The 24,789-nt window shown below is 43.6% G+C and overlaps 1 protein-coding gene across 1 annotated transcript in view; it reads left to right on the plus strand.

Annotated features, from left to right (window-relative positions):
- Positions 1 to 24,789, plus strand: part of ADCY1 (adenylate cyclase 1) — a 1,733,599-nt gene that overhangs the window by 967,044 nt on the left and 741,766 nt on the right. Inside the window, exon 13 of the mRNA XM_063452027.1 lies at positions 6,541 to 6,797. Coding sequence (XP_063308097.1) covers positions 6,541 to 6,797 — 257 coding nt within the window. The remainder of the gene's footprint in view (positions 1 to 6,540; positions 6,798 to 24,789) is intronic.

The raw sequence follows: 24,789 nt of genomic DNA on the forward strand, positions 1-24,789 counted from the left end.
CAGGAAGTCGAGACAGTCGGTCTACAAGCATTTTCTGTGTATCTCTGAGATACCATCTCCAGGTTTTCAGCCCTTATCTGTGTCTGATTTGAGATTCTCTTGTTTTTGTTTTGCAATACTTCGGGGTTGTGAGCGATAGTTTTATCGGGAAATCGGGAAATGAGTGGGGACAGCGGGTGACCGGGAAGGGCGTAACTTGGGTATTTACAACTTACCCCTCGTGGGGTCATGGCGCCTAGTAGTGGAGCCATGAGGGGTAGATATCCAGATATCTGTACGGGTGGCTAACGGCCTTAGTGATATATTTATGGGGGATAGGACATCTATGTATTGCTATTTCCGTCTGTAACAACCTGTGCATGCCATAGTTTGATCCCTAAGCATATTGTATTCTAGGGCATATGGTTTCTGTTTTTCTAATAAAGGATGATTGTATAATAGTATAGTTACAGCATTTAACATCCTAACGAACATGTATATTCCTCTGACTTAAATACTTTGTCATATAGTCCCAAGGCATTGTCGACATATATATAGATCTATACTTATATTCCTATGTTCATATGTATGAATATTATTATTTATTTATTTTATTTTTTTATATTTTAACAATATACAGAAGCACAAATGTATACACTTCAATACAGTCGTTTTAAACATCTACTGTCATTTGCTTATGGGTGGGATTTATGATAGTTATTAGCTGATTACCCTGTTAGCTGGGGCTGCCTATGCCATTACACATGATATTTAATAGCTCCTGGTGACCCATGTAGTGACCAATGCATTTGCTGTTGTTTCTTTGGTGTTCTGTGTGGTGATATTCTCACTTATACTGATTTGTGAGTAAGGTGCTATTTAACAGCTGTATAATACCCCTGTTTTAGATTATGTGTATCATCTCCTCGTGTCTCTCTGAGCAACCTCTGTTTCCCAGTAGTTTTATGCTTAAGTATTATATGTTTAGGTTACCCTATAGGTGTGCTAAATAAGATTGCTGTATAAATGTCCAATTGTGTGCTAGTTTGATACCTGATCTTTCATTCATCTAGGAGCCTAAGTCCTGAGATTTTCGGGTATGCAATCTTCATCTTTTTGTTCTGATTCATGTCTTTACCGATTATGCTTTTGGGAGTGTAACAATTGTCCCTTTATCAATTGAAGAGGTGGAACTTGAATTGTCTTGAATTCATACATCCTTGAAGTCTCGGGTTCCATTAGTATGTATATGCCGTTCTTCACTGTCCTGGTCTGGGTAGTGGTGATCAATTTTCAAAAGGATATCTCCATAGGTGAGAGGCATTCTGTCTGCATATGTGGAGGCTGTTGCCTGCATGTCGGGTTGTCACCATTGCGGTTTTAGTGACCGTCCCGTCGGGCAGGTGCCGTGCTCCATTCTACCTGCAGCCGACGGGAGGGTAGTGTTGTTTTTTCCGCCGTATGTTCTAGGATGCCCCATGTTTGCAGTATTTTTGTTCCTTCTTCTGGGGAGGAAATTGTATGCAATGTACCTTCTCGTGAGATTATCATTTTGGTGGGGAATCCCCATCTGAATCGCATCCCATTTGCCCGTAATCTATTAGTGATATGTGAGAAATCTTTTCTTCTTCTTAATGTGGTGGCAGATAAGTCGGCAAATTGTTTTACTGTGGGGTAATCTTGATGCAGCGCCAATTTATTTCTGCTCGTACGTAAGATCATTTCTTTAATATGAAAGTAATGTACCTTTGTGAGTACATCTCGAGGGATGGAGTCTGGTAGGTGTCTCGGTTTCGGGATTCTATGTACCCGGTCCAGGAGTAGCATTTCTTCTGGTATGTCCGGTGCGTAGGCCCTCAGTAGGCCCCTAACATACCTGTGCAGCTCTTCTGTCGCGATCGACTCAGGGATTCCCCGCAGCCGCAGATTGTTCCTCCTGGATCGATCCTCGAGGTCCGCTAGTTTTATTTCCATTGTTATTAACTTTTGTTCGAGTTGTTCCACGTGGGTTGCTAAATCATTGTGCGCTGTGGCAAAGTCATCCATTTTGGATTCAACTGCGATGTTCTTTTACTGATTTCTTGTACGTCTCTCCTCAGAGAATCTATGTGCTGCCAGGACATGATGAGTTTCTGAGAGAGGTTATCGAGCGCCATCTGTAAGTGGCTCTTAGTGAGCTGATCTGCCGACATGGATTGTTCTATATCTTGCTGTGAGTTTTGATGTTCAGGGCTGGCATCGCCATCTTGTGTAGGCCGCTGATGCTCCATGGACTCTGTTTATTGTTTATTGCCAAAAAAGTTTGGTTTGTGTTATGCCATCTTTTGTTTTTGCGGTTTACAGGTCCTAAGCATCCGGATTGATGTGGATTATAGGCCTTGGTTGCCGGAGCTCAGGTTTGGGCAACCATTAAGCTTGGCAGTTAGCCACGCCTCCCCCCCCAGCAGTTAATTATTTTAATAGGTTCCCCACCATGGAGGCATAGCTGCACATTTACTAGTCTTTTTTTACAATAGTGGGCAGCCACTGGCTGCTCACTCTTTAGTAGACATGCCCATATACTCGCAGCACTTACCTTATACTAATATGGGGGTCATACTGACTATCAGAGGGTAAGGGGGAAGGTGGTATTTAGGAAGCTTCTATTTTTAAATATTACAAGGAGAGAGACACAGGCTGGTAACTCCCTCCTTGTAATAAATTTAAATGAACTAACGAAGACCGAATTGCACGACAGATATTCATACAACAAGCAATTTGGTCTTCATTTGTTGTAATTTCTATTCATTCATTTGTCTTTCAGATAAATGGACAAATAGCCAAAATTCGGATGAAAATGAATGCTCACGTCTACTGTGAAGTGGGCACCATTATTGCAGCTTGCAGCTACATGATATTATATTTATTATTATTATTATTATTTCACTGCTTTTTTCAAATGCCTATAAAAAAAACACACTGCTAAATAAAAACTCTTGAAACTTGGCACAATGTTAAGATATTTGTAACCAGGCAAGTTTGATGCACAGGAACAGAAGGGCTTGAGGACCCTGCTCAAATGATCTAACATGCTAGAGGGACTGTTGAAATGTACACATGTACTGTATTCTGCTGTATATAAAATTTGAAGGTCATATGTCCCAGGGTATGAAAGCCATTTTATTTTTGTGCACATTTTTAACAAATTATAAAAAATGTTTTCTCTGAAAGCATTTATATGACAGATGTGAAACTTTATCCATGAAGCTTTATTATTATTACTGGCATTTATAAAGCGCTAACAAATTCCGCAGCGCTGTACAAAAAAGACAAACACAATAAGAACAGACGATACAACAGGTAGAGGGCCCTGCCCGTGAGCTTACAATCTAAAGGTTGAAATCGGGGTATGAGACAAGAGGTAGCAGAGGAATTTTTATGTGATGGCAGAGAGAGTTAATGGTATAACTGCAGCTGCTGATAATATGTAAAGGTAATAGGTAGGTGATTGGTGTAGTTCCAAACAGCTGGAGGTGCATGCTATATAGTTAGAAGGAACCAGGGTGGAGGGGAGGGTGACCCGAGTAAAATTAAATGGCCTTCATGTTGCAGGGATCGATGGTTTGGGGAAGGAAGAGAGATACGACAGTTACTTTACTTTAAAATAATTTACAACTGGGAGTGGCAAGCGGGGGAGGAGGAATGGAGCCGACCAGCTATTTGTTATAAACAATTAAATATTTGCTATCCAAAATTCTATCAGACAGATTATTAATATCTACATGTAACAGAAAGTACAAATAATTACAGTAGTAAACTATGTGTAACAATGGTAGCATCATTATAGTAAATTAATAATTTAGTAACAAAATGAAAGAAGTCCAGTTGAATATTTTCTGCATCTTTGGCCCATATATAGATTTGTTCGGTACAAGGCATTATGTCGTGTAGTTTGGCAGTGACTGAAATTGCTGCCGAGGCACGGAATGCATTAGCATCACCACTCTGTGCTACTTTATCTGCTTTTTCTACTTTCTTTTCCCTGATCAAGAAATACGTGAATTTTATATTTTTAAATTAAGCTGGTTTAAGTTTTATTTTTTACATTTTTACTCGTATTGTGGCTCCAGGATGCCCCAGAAACATCTGGAACTTATGTGGTTAAATTGCTGTACAAATCCTCAGGAAAAGGGTGCATGTGTAGAAATGCTTGGAATGCTTAATAGTAGTTTGTAGTGGAGCTCCCTGTACCCCGACTGGGTACCTCTGCCAAGGACCGCTTCCTAGCTGGAACAGGGGACAAACCACAGCACTTCTGCCCACAGTTGCCGTGGCTTGACTGGGGCCCTGGAACCGCTCCTTCCTGGAACCGAAACGGGAGCTCTAGTCCTTTAGGACTCTACCCGTTGAATCTCCTGCAAGCTGGAACAGCAGACACAGGAGCAAATCTTCTTTCCCTCCAATAACAGGATGACACACAGTTTTAGAGTGTAAGCAGGAATAGAGTCCAATAAGTACCCCGAAATACAACATATCCCCTGATAGCCCTGATCTGGGTGAACAACATATCCAAAAATCACCCAGATCAGATTAGGGGTTCAGGAAATTCCTGTAAGTCTCTTTTGACCAACTGCACGCATGGTTTCATGCCCAAAATCAAGGCTTGCGGACGGTCTAGTTCGGTAGTTTGCAAATTAACAAACTACAAAATGGAGTCAATAGTCTTACGCTGGAGCTTGTTCCATTCATCTAGACGAATGATCTCACCGAACAGTGCCCTTCTAAGCTGAATAGAAACGAACGCAGGCGATGATGGAAGTTCAGCGGTGTTCGGGAGTTTCTGTATCTGATTTCAGTTCCATGAGATTCATGCCTAAACACAGCTGCCTGCGTTCATTCGAACAAGATGGCCGCCACCTTGTGGTTGTTCATAGGAATTGCGGCCACCCAGACGAACAATTAGAACATCAGTCATATATAAGTACTGTTAACAGGAGAGGGGGCTCTGTCTCAGTCCTTTTTGCAGACATGAGTCTGTTCTGATGAGACCGTAGCCTGGTTTTGAATAAAGCGTTGCTTGTTTTTCCTATGACCTGTGTCCGGAATGAGTCTGTGTAACCTGATACCAAGAGCATCTGCAACACTACTGAATAATTTATTGTCCAATTTTATGAAGGTTTACAAAAAATATTTTGGCAGATTATTTTGCCTTACAGATATATTTAGATTTTTCACTACTCCACTACAAGTTGCTCTATAATATTAATTATCTGATAATTATAACATTTGTCCTCAAACTACCTTTATAAATACTTAAAATGCAATGTTCATAATGACAAATAGACATAGCCAGACCTGTACAAAAAAACAAGTCCTGCGCTCAAACTCCCACTACTCTTGGGTGGCAGTAACGACCATAGTACACATCAGCTCCAATACATATGGTAAACTTGGAGTAACTAAATAACCTCTCATAGGCGTGCGCACGGGGTGTGCCGGGTGTGCCTGGGCACACCCTAATCTCCGCGGCATGCCTATGGAGTGAGACCGGCAGGGGAGATCTCAGGATCGCCCCTGTCGGCTCATGCAGAGCCGATGCTATCCGCGCTGGCTCTGCTCTCAGCCTCCCTCCCCACTGGCCCACATGTAGGGAGGCAGGAGAGGACCCGGGGAACTCTTGCCAGCAGCTCCACCGGGTTCCTCTCGCGAGATCTGAGCGTTGCCGCGACAACGAGTAGATCTCGCGTGAGTGAACTCTAGCCCTGCGGGGCTAGAGTTCACTCACCACTGGACCACCAGAGAAAGCAGCAAGGAAGGATCCCCCCTCCCTGGCATAAGGTAACAAGGGAGGGGGGATAATAACTGATCTGCCCCCACCTCCACTGGACCACCAGGGAAAGCAGCAAGGAACAAGAATCCCCCCTCCCTACATAAAGTAAGAAGGAAGGGGGGATATTAAGTAATGTACCCCCACCTCCACCCCCACAATCACCCACACACATACAGCGCACACACACATACAGCACCCACACACATACAGCACCCACACACATACAGCACCTACACACATACACAGCACCTACACACATACAGAACCTACACACATACAGCACCCACACACATACACAGCACCTACACACATACAGCACCTACATACATACAGCACCTATACACATACAGCATCCACACACATACAGCACCTACACATACATAGCACCTACACACATACAGCACCCACACACACACAGCACCTACACACATACAGCACCCACAGACATACAGCACCCACACACATACACAGCACAGACCCACAGACATACACCGCACCTACACACAGTAGGCGTGTTCTTGTGCTTTAGGGTGCACACCCTAATGCAATAGGCTGCGCACGCCTATGTAACCTCTATTTGTTTAAATATACATAGGGATTTGGGAAAGAGCGCAGGTAACTTTTTTCTTTGTTTTTTATAGTCAGACTTGTGGCTAAACCCAGATTGTTAAACTAATAACAGTTATAAATTGAGGATTATTTCTTTTCAAAGGAAAAAAATAACAGATATATATTGTTTTATTTCCTTTCAGGCTGGCTGCATCCCGTTGCTCTGGAATACAAATAAGAACAGCTCCATTGTGATTATTTCCTCAAATGGAGACAATAAAACAATGGATGAACGTCCATGCAATTCAGCTCAATATGCTTTTCTATCCTGTTTGGTCAACACCTTAACTTTGGCAATTTTTTTACGCATTTCTTCATTGCCAAAAATAATTGTACTTCTTTTTGTTACAACATTGTACTTAATAGTTTTGGAACTCAGTGGATATAGGAGAACAAAATGGTAAGTTAAAATTGTACACATGTATTGTATTCTCATTTTATAATTTAACCCAATCAACCCCTTAACCCCTTAAAGACTGAGCCAAATGTACACGTTGTGATCAAAACTAAACAAACAAAACCTGGCATTTACGCTGTATGTCTGTCCAACTGTAATTCACCTCTTTCATATTAAATGCACCCACACTTATTATATATAATTTTATTCAGGGGAAACAGAGCTTTGATTTATCATCAAATATTTAGCTATGACATCTAACTTAATATGAATAAAATGTAAAAAATGGGAGAAAATAAGATTTATTTTTATTATTTTAGTTCTACGTGACATTTTAACTGTGAATTTCATAATACTGTTTGATTTTACTGCAATAAAATACACATATTTGTATTCAGCTAAGTCTCATGTGTAAAACAGTACCCCCTATGTACAGGTTTTATGGTATTTTGGGAAGTTACAGGCTCAAATATACAATGTTACATTTTTCTTTTTTTTCTATTGAAATTCGCCAGATTGGTTATGTTGCCTTTGAGACCATATGGTAGCCCAGGATTGAGAATTACCCTCATGATGGCATACCATTTGCAATAGTAGACAACCCAAGGTATTGCAAATGGGGTATGTCCAGCCTTTTACAGTAGCCACTTGGTCACAAACACTAGCCAAAGTTAGCGTTAATATTTGTGTGTGAAAAATGCAAAAAACTCATTTAAACTTCAATTTTGGCCAGTGTTTGGCCATACGGTCTCAAAGGCAACATAACCAATCTGGCGAATTTCAATGTGAAAAAACTGAAATGCAAGGCTTATATTTGACTCTGTAACTTTTGAAAACACCTTAAAACCTGTACATGAGGGGTACTTATAACGGACCGTTTCAGCAGACAAGGGGTAAATAATCCCCTTTGTGAGACAGGCACAACTACTGTAGAATCACCAAAACTCACGAATTGGATACAAGGGAATGCACCAAACTCCCAAACTGCATACAAGGGAATAAGGAAGCACTCCAAACTCCCGAACCGGAACCTCACAAATAGCTGCTAGCAGACGAACAGGAAAAGCTCCCAAGCGGCTTACATTCCTGGCAATCAGTCTCTAACAGCATACAGTAAATCCCCCCAAGAACGAGACAAGGCTCTGTGTTGAGGGTCAAGCAGTGTTCTGTTTAATGAGGGCTACCTGCCCCTGTATTTATGCAGGTCTCCCACCTGGTGGACACTCCCCTAGGGGACCAGATGGAAGACTGTAACAACGGACAGACAAGTAGCATTTCAGGACATACAGTCACAACACTTCCCCACAATGCATCTTGGCTTCCTCTCCTCTGCCCTGGAGATAATTGAGAAGTAATTCAATTATCTCCCAGGACAAAGGCAAAACTCCATTACACACGTGGGGACACAAAAACAGTAAAATACTTTAAAATACATAAAGTCACATTTTACACATAATACACAGACACTTCCCCAGATAGCTGGCATCTGAGCGCACAAAACTACCGAATAGCGCTCAGATCCTATACACACAGTTCAATTGCCATGGAGCCAAAGTCTTTAATTACACGAATGGGCTCCATGGCTGAGCTATCTGGGTTAACACATTCACTTCACACAAAATACCGAAGGGACATATATTCGTTAGATCGGTACGAAATAGAACCAGGCGGCGGACGGCTCAGCGGTGTTCGTGCAAGTAAGTGTCCGTTTTTAGTTCCATAGTTTAAGTGCCGAACACCGCTGGACGTACGGGACTTTTAAAATGGCCGCCGCCACGTGGTAAACGAACAAAGACCACCCTGCATTCGTCAATTAAGCTGCGGTTAACTGCAGCTTCAGGGTGGTCAATTGGCGGCACACTCCAGCTCCCGGGTGATAAAGATAAATCTACCGAACACCCCGGCAGAAAGGCACGAATAAGCCTTTCTGCAGGGAAAAATAAGTCGTTTAAAAGTCTAGTCCATAGTTCAAAGGCAGCAGGCGGGCAACCACGCTTCTCCAATACAATGTGGTGAGATTGCTCTCGTCACAGTACTGTTATACTTGGGAGACTTTGCTGAACACAAATATTTTTGTTTCAAAACAGTAAAAAGTATCACAGCATTAATATCATCAGTGTAAGTGCCGTTTGTGTGTTAAAAATGCAAACAATTTCACTTTCACTGATGATATATACTGAGTAAAACAGTACCTCCCATGTACAGGTTTTATGGTGTCTTGGAAAGTTATAGGGTTAAATATAGTGCTAGCAAATTAAATTCTCTATACTTTCGGCTTGGGTTGTCAGGCATGTCCCACAAATTGTAATTCATAAAATGACCTAATTATGTAAACATATTACATTATAAATATATCGTTAGAATTAATATATATATATATCATTTTTTAAAATTATTTTTATTTATATATAGATATATACATAGTGATATATACGTATATACTTATGTATATATGTAAACAGTAAACCGCTTGTACTCACGGTCTTTTCGGAGTAAAATCCCTTTTTCAGTATTCATGTAAAAACAGATCAATGTTTCAGCCCTCGTCTGTGGCTTTCTTCAGGATCAATGCATGTCTAATACATATTACTAGTGATGTACCGAACTGTTCGCCAGCGAATAGTTCCTGGCGAACATAGCGTGTTCGCGTTCGCCGCCGCGGGCGAACACATGCACGGTTCGATCCGACCCCTATTCGTCATCATTGAGCAAACTTTGACCCTGTGCCTCACGGTCAGCAGACACATTCCAGACCCTCCCACCTCCTGTACAGCATCCATTTTAGATTCATTCTGAAGCTGCATTCTTAGTGAGAGGAGGGAAAGTGTAGCTGCTGCTCATTAGATAGGGAAATTGATAGCTAGGCTAGGGTATTCAGTGTCCACTACAGTCCTGAAGGACTCATCTGATCTCTGCTGTAAGAACAGCACCCCAAAAAACCCTTTTTGAACATCAGTCTGCTTTTTTTTTCTGTGTAATGTAATTGCAGTTGCCTGCCTGCCAGCTTCTGTGTCAGGCTCACAGTGGATACTGTGCCCATTTGCCCAGTGCCACCACTCATATCTGGTGTCACACTAGCTTAAGCTTGACATTTAAAAAGAAAACATGTTTTTTCACTGTAATAGATTGAAGAGCAGTTAGTTGCCTGCCAGCTTCTGTGTCAGGCTCACAGTGGATACTGTGCCTATTTGCCCAGTGCCACCACTCATATCTGGTGTCACAATAGCTTAAGCTTGACATTTACAAAGAAAATGTAATAGATTGAAGAGCAGTTAGTTGCCTGCCAGCTTCTGTGTCAGGCTCACAGTGGATACTGTGCCCATTTGCCCAGTGCCACCACTCATATCTGGTGTCACAATAGCTTAAGCTTGACATTTAAAAAGAAAACATTTTTTTTCTCTGTAATAGATTGAAGAGCAGTTAGTTGTCTGCAAGTGTCTGGGTGTCAGGCCTTCAGCGTGTACTCTGCCAACCTCAGCAAGTGCACTTTGCCACTCATATCTGGTGTGACTATAGCGTGCCCTTAAAAACAAAAAAACGTTTTTCACTGTAAGCTAATAGCAGTTAGTTGTCTGCCAGCTTCTGTGTCAGGCTCACAGTGGATACTGTGCCCACTTGCCCAGTGCCACGACTCATATCTGGTGTCACAATAGCTTAAGCTTGACATTTAAAAAGAAAAAAAAATGTTTTCACTGTAAAAGATTGAATAGCAGTTAGTTGTCTGCAAGCGTCTGGGTGTCAGGCCTTCAGCGTGTACTCTGCCAATCTCTGCCAGTGTACTTTGCCACTCATATCTGGTGTCTCTATAGTGTGCCTTTACAAAGAAAAAAAGTTTTTCACTGTAAGCTAATAGCAGTTAGTTTTCTGCAAGCGTCTGGGTGTCAGGCCTTCAGCGTGTACTCTGCCAACCTCAGCAAGTGCACTTTGCCACTCATATCTGGTGTGACTATAGCGTGCCTTTAAACAGAAAAAAACGTTTTTCACTGTAAGCTAATAGCAGTCAGTGTCCTTAAAGCGGGTGTCAGGCCTTCAGCGTGTGCTCTGCCAACCTCTGCCAGTGTACTTTGCCACTCATATCTGGTGTCTCTATAGCGTGCCTTTACAAAGAAAAAATGTTTTTCGCTGTAAGCTAATAGCAGTTAGTTGTCTGCCAGCTTCTGTGTCAGGCTCACAGTGGATACTGTGCCCACTTGCCCAGTGCCACGACTCATATCTGGTGTCACAATAGCTTAAGCTTGACATTTAAAAAGAAAAAAAAATGTTTTCACTGTAAAAGATTGAATAGCAGTTAGTTGTCTGCAAGCGTCTGGGTGTCAGGCCTTCAGCGTGTACTCTGCCAATCTCTGCCAGTGTACTTTGCCACTCATATCTGGTGTCTCAATAGTGTGCCTTTACAAAGAAAAAAAGTTTTTCACTGTAAGCTAATAGCAGTTAGTTTTCTGCAAGCGTCTGGGTGTCAGGCCTTCAGCGTGTACTCTGCCAACCTCAGCAAGTGCACTTTGTCACTCATATCTGGTGTGACTATAGCGTGCCTTTAAACAGAAAAAACGTTTTTCACTGTAAGCTAATAGCAGTCAGTGTCCTTAAAGCGGGTATCAGGCCTTCAGCGTGTGCTCTGCCAACCTCTGCCAGTGTACTTTGCCACTCATATCTGGTGTCTCTATAGCGTGCCTTTACAAAGAAAAAATGTTTTTCGCTGTAAGCTAATAGCAGTTAGTTTTCTGCAAGCGTCTGTGTGTCAGGCCTTCAGCGTGTACTCTTCCAACCTCAGCAAGTGCACTTTGCCACTCATATCTGGTGTGACTATAGCGTGCCCTTAAAAACAAAAAAAGTTTTTCACTGTAAGCTAATAGCAGTTAGTTGTCTGCCAGCTTCTGTGTCAGTCTCACAGTGGATACTGTGCCCACTTGCCCAGTGCCACGACTCATATCTGGTGTCACAATAGCTTAAGCTTGACATTTAAAAAGAAAAAAAAATGTTTTCACTGTCATAGATTGAATAGCAGTTAGTTGTCTGCAAGCATCTGGGTGTCAGGCCTTCAGCGTGTACTCTGCCAACCTCAGCAAGTGCACTTTGCCACTCATATCTGGTGTGAATATAGCGTGCCTTTAAAAACGAAAAAGTTTTTTAACTGTAAGCTAATAGCAGTTAGTTGTCTGCCAGCTTCTGTGTCAGGCTCACAGTGGATACTGTGCGCACTTGCCCAGTGCCACCACTCATATATGGTGTCACAATAGCTTAATCTTGACATTTAAAAACAAAAAACTTTTTTCACTGTTATAGATTGAATTGCAGTTACTTGTCTTCAATGCAGAGCTCAGCAGTGTGGAATTTTTTTTGTGTGTCTGCCTCTGACAACAGTGATGCCATTTGCAACCTGTGCTAAAAGAAACTGAGTAGTGGGAAGTCCAACACCCACCTAGGTACAACTGCTTTGCGTAGGCACATGATCGCACATCACAAACGCCTATGGGATCAACACATGAGTACAAGCAGCACGCAAACTCTAAGCCGCCATCCTCCTCCTGGTCCAGCGTCTTCAGCCACGTCAACCACTGCTGTCCTCCTTGCCCCCTCTCAACCATCCGCCACTCCGTCTCCCGCCTTGAGCAGTTCCCGCTCATCTGCCCACAGTCATGTGTCTGTCAAGGACATGTTTGAGCATAAGAAGCCAATGTCAGAAAGTCATCCCCTTGCCCAGCGTCTGACAGCTGGCTTGTCCGAACTTTTGCCCGTAAGCTTTTACCATACAAGCTGGTGGAGTCTGAGGCGTTCAAAAAATTTGTAGCTATTGGGACACCGCAGTGGAAGGTACCCGGACGAAATTTCTTTTCATAAAAGGCAATCCCCAACCTGTACTCGATTGTGCAAAAGGAAGTAATGGCATGTCTGGCACACAGTGTTGGGGCAAGGGTCCATCTGACCACTGATACCTGGTCTGCAAAGCATGGTCAGGGAAGGTATATCACCTACACTGCGCATTGGGTAAACCTGCTGACGGCTGCCAAGCATGGAATGCATGGCTCTGCAGAGGAGTTGGTGACACCGCCACGACTTGCAGGCAGGCCTGCTGCCACCTCCTCTACTCCTTCTACTCCATCCTCTTCTATAACCTCCTCGGCTGAGTCCTCTTCTGCTGCTGCGTCTTGCTCCACATCAACGGCACCCCCCCAGCTCCCCAGGTACTATTCCACATCCCGGATATGGCAGTGTCACGCCATCTTGGGTTTGACTTGCTTGAAAGCAGAGAGTCACACCGGACAAGCACTCCTGTCCACCCTGAATTGAACAGGTGGAAAAGTGTCTGACTCCGCAGCAACTGGATATCGGCAAAGTGGTTTGAGACAATGGAAAAAATTTGTTAGCGGCATTGAAGTTGGGCAAGCTAACACATGTGCCGTGCATGGCACATGTGTGTAATCTGATCGTACAACGCTTTGTGCATAAGTACACAGGCTTACAGGATGTCCTGAAGCAGGCCAGGAAGGTGTGTGGCAATGCCAGTGAGGCGCTTGATTTGCGACAGCCCGACACGTTGGAATTCATCACTCCTAATGTTCGACCGCCTGCTCCAAAAAGAAAAAGCCGTTAATGAATATTTGTATGACCGGGGTGCTAGGACAGCCTCTGGGGAGCTGGGAATTTTTTTTCCACTTTACTGGACGCTCATGCGCAATGCCTGTAGGCTCATGCGTCCTTTTGAGGAGGTGACAAACCTAGTCAGTCGCACCGAAGGCACCATCAGCGACATCATACCATTTGTTTTCTTCCTGGAGCGTGCCCTGCGAAGAGTGCTGGATCAGGCCATAGATGAGCGTGAAGAGGAAGAGGAAGAGTTGTGGTCATCATCACAACCAGAAACAGCCTTATCAGCATTGCTTGCTGGACCTGCGGCAACGCTGGAAGAGGATTGTGAGGAAGAGGAGTCAGAGGAGGAATGTGGCTTTGAGGAGGAGGAGGAAGACCAACCACAACAGGAATCCCAGGGTGCTCGTTGTCACCTATCTGGTACCCGTGGCGTTGTACGTGGCTGGTGGGAAGAACATACCTTCATTGACATCACTGAGGAGGAGGAATGGGAAATAAGTAGCTCAGCATCCAACCTTGTGCAAATGGGGTCTTTCATGCTGTCGTGCCTGTTGAGGGACCCTCGTATAAAAAGGCTGAAGGAGAACGACCTGTACTGGGTGTCCACGCTACTAGACCCCCGGTATAAGCAGAAAGTGGCGGAAATGTTACCGAATTACAACAAGTCGGAAAGGATGCAGCATTTGCAAAATAAATTAAAAAGTATGCTTTACACAGCGTATAAGGTTGATGTCACAGCACAACGGGAATCTAACAGGGGAAGAGGTGGAAGTTATCCTCCTCCTCCTCCCACGACCACGCCGGCAAGGACAGGACGCATTAAAGTCGTGTTGTTGATGGAGGACATGTGGAGCTTTTTAAGTCCTACGCATCGTCACAGCCCTTCGGGATCCACCCTCAGTGAACGACTCGACCGACAGGTAGCAGACTACATCGCCTTAACTGCAGATATCGACACTCTTAGGAGCGATGAACCCCTTGACTACTGGGTGTGCAGGCTTGACCTGTGGCCTGAGCTATCCCAATTTGTGATAGAACTTCTGGCCTGCCCCGCTTTAAGTGTCCTGTCAGAAAGGACCTTCAGTGCAGAAGGAGGTATTGTTACTGAGAAGAGAAGTCGCCTAGGTCAAAAAAGTCTAGATTACCTCACCTTTATTAAGATGAATGAGGGATGGATCCCGAAGGGACTTACACTGGGCGATACATTCAACTAAAAAAGGCCTGATGAGATGAGCTGCCTTGGGCTAAAAATGGTCCACACGCTGCTGTATTTTAGCTCTGAATGCCGGTTGACTTGCGTGACTTATCTGCCACCAACTAGGGTTCAAGCCGCAATGTTTTAGGGCACTTTTTGCCTGGGAAACAAACATAAATTTTTATGGCCGCTGCTACAGCAGCGGCTGCAACAATACATAATTTTTCAGGCATGTGTACATGCCTAATTTTTCGGCCCTCTGGTGCTGCACTGTGGCATCAAAAACCAAACCAAAAAAAAGGCACATAGTGACCCTATGTAGGGGGAACAGCCCCTATTCTGCTCTGAGTCAGTGTGTAACAGGGATCCTTAGGATAGGTGTCAATCCATATCTGCCAAGTGACCCTATGTAGAGGGAACAGTCTCTATTCTGCTCTGCGTCAGTGTGTAACAGGGATCCTTAGGATAGGTGTCAATCCATATCTGCCAAGTGACCCTATGAAGGGGGAACAGTCCCTATCCTGCTCTGTGTCAGTGTGTATCAGGGTCCTTGAGGACAGGTGTCAATCCATACCTGCCAAGTAACCCTATGTAGGGGGAACAGTCCCTATTCTGCTCTGTGTCAGTGTGTATCAGGGGCTTTGAGGACAGGTGTCAATCCATATCTGCCAAGTGACCCTATGTAGGGGGAACAGTCTCTATTCTGCTCTGTGTCAGTGTGTATCAGGGGCTTTGAGGACAGGTGTCAATCCATATCTGCCAAGTGACCCTATGTAGGGGGAACAGTCTCTATTCTGCTCTGTGTCAGTGTGTAACAGGGATCCTTAGGATAGGTGTCAATCCATATCTGCCAAGTGACCCTATGTAGGGGGAACAGTCTCTATTCTGCTCTGTGTCAGTGTGTATCAGGGTCCCTGAGGACAGGTGTCAATCCATATCTGCCAAGTGACCCTATGTAGTTGGAACAGTCTCTATTCTGCTCTGTGTCAGTGTGTATCAGGGTCCCTGAGGACAGGTGTCAATCCATATCTGCCAAGTGACCCTATGTAGGGGGAACAGTCTCTTTTCTGCTCAGTGTCAGTGTGTATCAGGGGCTTTGAGGACAGGTGTCAATCCATATCTGCCAAGTGACCCTATGTAGGGGGAACAGTCTCTATTCTGCTCTGTGTCAGTGTGTATCAGGGGCTTTGAGGACAGGTGTCAATCCATATCTGCCAAGTGACCCTATGTAGGGGGAACAGTCTCTATTCTGCTCTGTGTCAGTGTGTATCAGGGGCTTTGAGGACAGGTGTCAATCCATATCTGCCATGTGACCCTATGAAGGGGGAACAGTCCCTATCCTGCTCTGTGTCAGTGTGTATCAGGGTCCCTGAGGACAGGTGTCAATCCATACCTGCCAAGTGACCCTATGAAGGGGGAACAGTCCCTATTCTGCTCTGTGTCAGTGTGTATCAGGGGCTTTGAGGACAGGTGTCAATCCATATCTGCCAAGTGACCCTATGTAGGGGGAACAGTCTCTATTCTGCTCTGTGTCAGTGTGTAACAGGGATCCTTAGGATAGGTGTCAATCCATATCTGCCAAGTGACCCTATGTAGGGGGAACAGTCTCTATTCTGCTCTGTGTCAGTGTGTATCAGGGGCTTTGAGGACAGGTGTCAATCCATATCTGCCAAGTGACCCTATGTAGGGGGAACAGTCTCTATTCTGCTCTGTGTCAGTGTGTATCAGGGGCTTTGAGGACAGGTGTCAATCCATATCTGCCAAGTGACCCTATGTAGGGGGAACAGTCTCTATTCTGCTCTGTGTCAGTGTGTAACAGGGATCCTTAGGATAGGTGTCAATCCATATCTGCCAAGTGACCCTATGTAGGGGGAACAGTCTCTATTCTGCTCTGTGTCAGTGTGTATCAGGGGCTTTGAGGACAGGTGTCAATCCATATCTGCCATGTGACCCTATGAAGGGGGAACAGTCCCTATCCTGCTCTGTGTCAGTGTGTATCAGGGTCCCTGAGGACAGGTGTCAATCCATACCTGCCAAGTGACCCTATGAAGGGGGAACAGTCCCTATTCTGCTCTGTGTCAGTGTGTATCAGGGGCTTTGAGGACAGGTGTCAATCCATATCTGCCAAGTGACCCTATGTAGGGGGAACAGTCTCTATTCTGCTCTGTGTCAGTGTGTATCAGGGGCTTTGAGGACAGGTGTCAATCCATATCTGCCAAGTGACCCTATGTAGGGGGAACAGTCTCTATTCTGCTCTGTGTCAGTGTGTAACAGGGATCCTTAGGATAGGTGTCAATACATATCTGCCAAGTGACCCTATGTAGAGGGAACAGTCTCTATTCTGCTCTGCGTCAGTGTGTAACAGGGATCCTTAGGATAGGTGTCAATCCATATCTGCCAAGTGACCCTATGAAGGGGGAACAGTCCCTATCCTGCTCTGTGTCAGTGTGTATCAGGGTCCTTGAGGACAGGTGTCAATCCATACCTGCCAAGTAACCCTATGTAGGGGGAACAGTCCCTATTCTGCTCTGTGTCAGTGTGTATCAGGGGCTTTGAGGACAGGTGTCAATCCATATCTGCCAAGTGACCCTATGTAGGGGGAACAGTCTCTATTCTGCTCTGTGTCAGTGTGTATCATGGGCTTTGAGGACAGGTGTCAATCCATATCTGCCAAGTGACCCTATGTAGGGGGAACAGTCTCTATTCTGCTCTGTGTCAGTGTGTAACAGGGATCCTTAGGATAGGTGTCAATCCATATCTGCCAAGTGACCCTATGTAGGGGGAACAGTCTCTATTCTGCTCTGTGTCAGTGTGTATCAGGGTCCCTGAGGACAGGTGTCAATCCATACCTGCCAAGTGACCCTATGTAGTTGGAACAGTCTCTATTCTGCTCTGTGTCAGTGTGTATCAGGGTCCCTGAGGACAGGTGTCAATCCATATCTGCCAAGTGACCCTATGTAGGGGGAACAGTCTCTTTTCTGCTCTGTGTCAGTGTGTATCAGGGGCTTTGAGGACAGGTGTCAATCCATATCTGCCAAGTGACCCTATGTAGGGGGAACAGTCTCTATTCTGCTCTGTGTCAGTGTGTATCAGGGGCTTTGAGGACAGGTGTCAATCCATATCTGCCAAGTGACCCTATGTAGGGGGAACAGTCTCTATTCTGCTCTGTGTCAGTGTGTATCAGGGGCTTTGAGGACAGGTGTCAATCCATATCTGCCATGTGACCCTATGAAGGGGGAACAGTCCCTATCCTGCTCTGTGTCAGTGTGTATCAGGGTCCCTGAGGACAGGTGTCACTCCATACCTGCCAAGTGACCCTATGAAGGGGGAACAGTCCCTATTCTGCTCTGTGTCAGTGTGTATCAGGGGCTTTGAGGACAGGTGTCAATCCATATCTGCCAAGTGACCCTATGTAGGGGGAACAGTCTCTATTCTGCTCTGTGTCAGTGTGTATCAGGGGCTTTGACGACAGGTGTCAATCCATATCTGCCAAGTGACCCTATGTAGGGGGAACAGTCTCTATTCTGCTCTGTGTCAGTGTGTAACAGGGATCCTTAGGATAGGTGTCAATCCATATCTGCCAAGTGACCCTATGTAGGGGGAACAGTCTCTATTCTGCTCTGTGTCAGTGTGTATCAGGGGCTTTGAGGACAGGTGTCAATCCATATCTGCCATGTGACCCTATGAAGGGGGAACAGTCCCTATCCTGCTCTGTGTCAGTGTGTATCAGGGTCCCTGAGGACAGGTGTCAATCCATACCTGCCAAGTGACCCTATGAAGGGGGAACAGTCCCTATTCTGCTCTGTGTCAGTGTGTATCAGGGGCTTTGAGGACAGGTGTCAATCCATATCTGCCAAGTGACCCTATGTAGGGGGAACAGTCTCTATTCTGCTCTGTGTCAGTGTGTATCAGGGGCTTTGAGGACAGGTGTCAATCCATATCTGCCAAGTGACCCTATGTAGGGGGAACAGTCTCTATTCTGCTCTGTGTCAGTGTGTAACAGGGATCCTTAGGATAGGTGTCAATCCATATCTGCCAAGTGACCCTATGTAGGGGGAACAGTCTCTATTCTGCTCTGTGTCAGTGTGTATCAGGGTCCCTGAGGACAGGTGTCAATTCATACCTGCCAAGTGACCCTATGTATGGGGAACAGTCTCTATTCTGCTCTGTGTCAGTGTGTATCAGGGGCTTTGAGGACAGGTGTCAATCCATATCTCCCTATTCTGCTCTGTTTTCAGTGTGTATCATGGTCTCTGAGGACAGGTGTCAATCCATATCTGCCAAGTGACCCTATGTAGGGGGAACAGTCTCTATTCTGCTCTGTGTCAGTTTGTATCATGGTCTCTGAGGACAGGTGTCAATCCACCCCCTACCCTATGTAGGATGAACAGTCCCTATTCTTCTCTGTGTCAGTGTGTATCATGATCTCTGAGGACAGGTGTCAATCCATATCTGCCAAGTGACCCTATGTAGGGGGAACAGTCCCTATTCTGCTCTGTGTGAGGAGGAAGAACGGGAAATGAGTAGCTCGGCATCCAACCTTGTGCAAATGGGGTCTTTCATGCTGTCGTGCCTGTTGAGGACACTCGTATTAAAAGGCTGAAGGAGAACGACCTGTACTGGGTGTCCACGCTACTAGACCCCCGGTATAAGCAGACAGTGGCGGAAATGTTACCGAATTACAAGTCGGAAAGGATGCAGCATTTGCAAAATAAATTAAAAAGTATGCTTTACACAGCGTATAAGGGTGATGTCACAGCACAACGGGAATCTAACAGGGGAAGAGGTGAAAGTCATCCTCCTCCGACGACGACCACGCCATACCTGCCAAGTGACCCTGTGTAGGGGGAACAGTTTCTATTCTGCTCTGTGTCAGTGTCTTTCAGGGATCCTTAGGAGAGGTGTCAATCCATACCTGCCAAGTGACCCTATGTAGGGGGAACAGTCTCTATTCTGCTCTGTGTCAGTGTGTATCATGGTCTCTGAGGACAGGTGTCAATCCATACCTGCCAAGTGACCCTATGTAGGGTGAACAGTCCCTATTCTGCTCTGCGTCAGTGTGTATCAGGGTCTCTAAGGACAGGTGTCAATCCATATGTCAGGTGCCAATCCATATCCATTGTGATTTAGGAATGTTAGGTGATTTCTGCCCTTTATGGATTAAAACCAGACTCTGCATCAACTGTGTAATTTTCCATGGGAGTTTTGCCATGGATCCCCCTTTCGACATGCCACAGCCCAGGTTTTAGTCCCCTTGAAACAACTTTTCCATCACTTTTGTGGCCAGAAAGAGTCCCTGTGGGTTTTAAAATTCGCCTGCCCATTGAAGTCAATGGCGGTTCACCCGGTTCACCGGTTCGCGAACGTTTGCGGAAGTTCCCGTTCGGCGTTCGCAAACCGAAAATTTTGTGTTCGCGACATCACTAAATATTACAAACTGACTTATATAGCATGTTCATTAGTAAATAAGAAATACATTACTTAGATAATTGAAAAAGATTTACCTACCACCAGTGATTTCTAATTTCCTCCCCGGCGTCCATGAGAACGAAGTGCGCAAGTGCTAGTATACCACAACCGGAAGTGCACCAAAATTGATTTAAAGTGCCATGTATATAAATTTAGGTAAAGCTATGCATAGAGGTTAGTGAATATTGAAGTGATTAACGTGATACAATGATGAAAGGAAAACAATAACTTCATAAACCCATAAAATTTATATATAAGTCACAATATTTCATTAACATTATACCAAATTAATGGTATATATACTCCAACTAAAAATTATAGGAGAACAACACATACAATACACTTTTAAAATGTTCAAGGCAAGTTGTTTTCTAATAATGATAAATTGTTCATATAAATTAATGATATGATATCATCTCATTCAGACCTCTAGGTGCAACTGTGTCCAGTTCATGTATCCAAAATGTCTCCCTTCTTAGTAATAAGTTCCCCCTATCTCCACCTCTTTTTGAGAATGGTACGTGGTCTATGGCCACAAATTTCAGTGCTGTGAGGGGATGTTTATGCTCTAAAAAATGTTTTGCTAATGGTTTATCTGTTCATCCATCTCTATATGCTGTTCTTATATTGGATCTATGTCCCCTGATTTGATCACATAATTGTGTCTCGGTTTTTACGATATAGACTAAATCACAAGGGCAAGATATTTTGTAAATAACATAGGGTGTTTTATCACGTGATTGTATATCGGATCTTGAAACGTATTTTTGTGTGGTTGATTGAAGTTGCATTAAGGGTCCATATGCCCACATGTCACACACCCTAAACAACGTGCTGTTTTGGGGTTTTGGGTGCTGTTCATAACTGTCCTCTGGATCAGTCTTCATCAGTATGTCTCGTAAATTTTTATTCCGATGATAACAGATCCTTGGTGGCTCTTTGAACACTTTTGACAGTGTGTCATCACATGCTAACATGTTCCAGTTCTTTTTTTTTGTCATTGGAAAAACCATCCTAGGGGTTGTCGTTGAATCGTTGAATCCCTTGGCGTGGGTGCACTCTTTGCTTCTTCCAACGCTTTTTCCAGGATTCTTTCAATATAACCTCGCTCTAGGATTTTTTCTTTCATTTGTGCTATCTGTTGTTCTTATAACTCTAAGAAATTGAGCACAGGGAATAGACTTTTTAAGAGCTGTAGGATGGGCACTGTTGTAATGTGATGTTGTATTTCGGTCAGTGGGCTTCGAATATAGACTGTAAACAATTCTATGATCTGTAACGTATATCTCCAAGTCCAGAAATTGGACTGCACTGATGTTTGCAGTCATTCATAATGTACTTGTGTTTCCGTGCCTCTCCACAAAATCAACACATTTTCAATAAAACGAAAATAACTTATAATTTGTTGTTGAAATGGCTTCAAAATACATTCTGATTCAAACACATACATGTACGCATTAGCGTACATGGGTGCCATGGCTGCACCCATGGACGTTCCTGACACCTGCATGTACCATTGTTGTTCGAAACTAAAGTAGTTGTTCTTCAAAGTGAGTTTTAGTAATTCAAGTGTGTACTCAATGGGAGGGCCTTGGTAGACTGCAGAAGAGGATAACACCTGTCTCATAGCCTCTTTACCATCATCATGCGGTATGACGGTATAGAGGCTATTAACATCCACTTTAATAAGTATTTGTTGACTAGCAAGTATGTATTTTGAAGCCATTTCAACAACACATTATAAGTTATGTTCATTTTATCGATGATGTGTTGATTTTGTGGAGAGGCACGGAAACACAAGGGGATTTTACTAGCAATGATTGATGTGTCTATCTTATACACAATAATCCCATACAATGATGGTATACTAGCAATCAAGGAAGTAATACAGAATTTTACTGAGTGGGTGAATCCCCCTCTGGAGTATACACTGGAACCTTTTAAGCTATGCCTCTTATTGTATTATTTTAGATTTGAAACAAAATGCTATATACAACAGACAGGAACTTCAATGGGGGCTCCTATGGCCCTCATGTATGCAAATGCATACATGTTTGTTTTTGAGCAACAACAGATCCTTGGGCCTTATAGATGACATCCTTCTTTAATGGACTGGTGGAGAGGAAAAGTTTGTGAACATGATGCACGCACTGATTTCACTTCCTACACCTGTGAGATTCACTTACAAGTCGAGTATGACTAATAGCAATTTCCTGGATCTACAACTTTTTATCACAAGTAATCACTTGGGCTATACTCTGTTTTCTAAATCAACGGATAGGAACACTATTCTGCATTCAACAAGTTTCCATCCTAGAAAACTAAAAGAGTCACTGCCTATCTCCCAATTCATACGAGTATTGTGCAATAACTCAGATGACAGCTGGGCAAAGATACAGATTCAGGACATGTTCCAAAAATTCCTACAAAAAGTATATTCAAAAACGGTTCTGAATGTGGCATACACAAAGGCAATAGAATCAATTGCAGAAACAGGATTCATCAAGACATCGTTGATCGATTCATTTTCCCTCAGGCATTTCATCCAAAGTCCCAAAACCAGATACCATTCGGAAAAATTGGCACGTTCTATACAATGACTCATCCCTGCCTCCTGTATTTAAAAAAACATCCTATTATGAGTTATAGAAAAGGGAAAAAGCTGAGAGACTAATTGATGCACACAGATATAGTGTCCACAACACAGTCATTACAGAAAGTGACAAAAGCAGGATGTTTTCGCTGTGTGAACTGTCTGGTATGCAATTCTATGATACTGGCTTCTGTCACCCAAAATCTGGAAAGGTGTACACAATCAAACACCAGATTACATGCAGGACCACACATGTTGTGTATAGAATTATATGCCCCTATAATTATATTACCTTTAATACCAGCGGAGATTGTGGGATTTAATATTGCCGCTCCGCTACAATGGTGATAATGTTTCCATCGTGTATATCCAGAAAGCATCACATCTGAGTAACAGGTTATCACGATCTCCTCCTCTGGGTGAGATGGGTATGTGATCTATAAAGATCACATAAAGCAAAGTGAGGACAGGCTATGTCCCATCTCAAGGAAATGCCAGGCGACTGGAGTGCTCACAGTACCGCTCAGTAGTGCTGAACGTATAGTAGACCCTGCATGTGTTCCCTTAAGTCATTAAATGTCTTGACCACGTAGGTGAGCCAGACGTGGTCGCTCCTGGAGTTCCCAACAGGGGACTTGAACCGGGGAACTTATCAGTCCTAGTCCTGCTTTCTGCCTCTGAGCCACAGCAGCTTAACAGAGAGACTACTAATTCCGGTCCTGTTCATCCTGGCATGGCTACTACACCGGGGGCTGCACCTTGACTTGGCTGTGTCTCACCTGACTCTGATCGGTCATCAGCAGGGTATTTAAACCCAGCCTCGCCCTGTGCTCAGGGTCAAGTCTTTGATCTTGTGATCCTGTTTTGATTTAAAGTGCCATGTATATAAATTTAGGTAAAGCTATGCATAGAGGTTAGTGAATATTGAAGTGATTAACGTGATACAATGATGAAAGGAAAACAATAACTTCATAAACCCATAAAATTTATATATAAGTCACAATATTTCATTAACATTATACCAAATTAATGGTATATATACTCCAACTAAAAATTATAGGAGAACAACACATACAATACACTTTTAAAATGTTCAAGGCAAGTTGTTTTCTAATAATGATAAATTGTTCATATAAATTAATTATATGATATCATCTCATTCAGACCTCTAGGTGCAACTGTGTCCAGTTCATGTATCCAAAATGTCTCCCTTCTTAGTAATAAGTTCCCCCTATCTCCGCCTCTTTTTGAGAATGGTACGTGGTCTATGGCCACAAATTTCAGTGCTGTGAGGGGATGTTTATGCTCTAAAAAATGTTTTGCTAATGGTTTATCTGTTCATCCATCTCTATATGCTGTTCTTATATTGGATCTATGTCCCCTGATTTGATCACATAATTGTGTCTCGGTTTTTACGATATAGACTAAATCACAAGGGCAAGATATTTTGTAAATAACATAGGGTGTTTTATCACGTGATTGTATATCGGATCTTGAAACGTATTTTTGTGTGGTTGATTGAAGTTGCATTAAGGGTCCATATGCCCACATGTCACACACCCTAAACAACGTGCTGTTTTGGGGTTTTGGGTGCTGTTCATAACTGTCCTCTGGATCAGTCTTCATCAGTATGTCTCGTAAATTTTTATTCCGATGATAACAGATCCTTGGTGGCTCTTTGAACACTTTTGACAGTGTGTCATCACATGCTAACATGTTCCAGTTCTTTTTTTTTGTCATTGGAAAAACCATCCTAGGGGTTGTCGTTGAATCGTTGAATCCCTTGGCGTGGGTGCACTCTTTGCTTCTTCCAACGCTTTTTCCAGGATTCTTTCAATATAACCTCGCTCTAGGATTTTTTCTTTCATTTGTGCTATCTGTTGTTCTTATAACTCTAAGAAATTGAGCACAGGGAATAGACTTTTTAAGAGCTGTAGGATGGGCACTGTTGTAATGTGATGTTGTATTTCGGTCAGTGGGCTTCGAATATAGACTGTAAACAATTCTATGATCTGTAACGTATATCTCCAAGTCCAGAAATTGGACTGCACTGATGTTTGCAGTCATTCATAATGTACTTGTGTTTCCGTGCCTCTCCACAAAATCAACACATTTTCAATAAAACGAAAATAACTTATAATTTGTTGTTG

Source organism: Pelobates fuscus, chromosome 4 (genome assembly GCF_036172605.1).
Source record: "Pelobates fuscus isolate aPelFus1 chromosome 4, aPelFus1.pri, whole genome shotgun sequence".
In the NCBI taxonomy this organism is placed as follows: domain Eukaryota; kingdom Metazoa; phylum Chordata; class Amphibia; order Anura; family Pelobatidae; genus Pelobates; species Pelobates fuscus.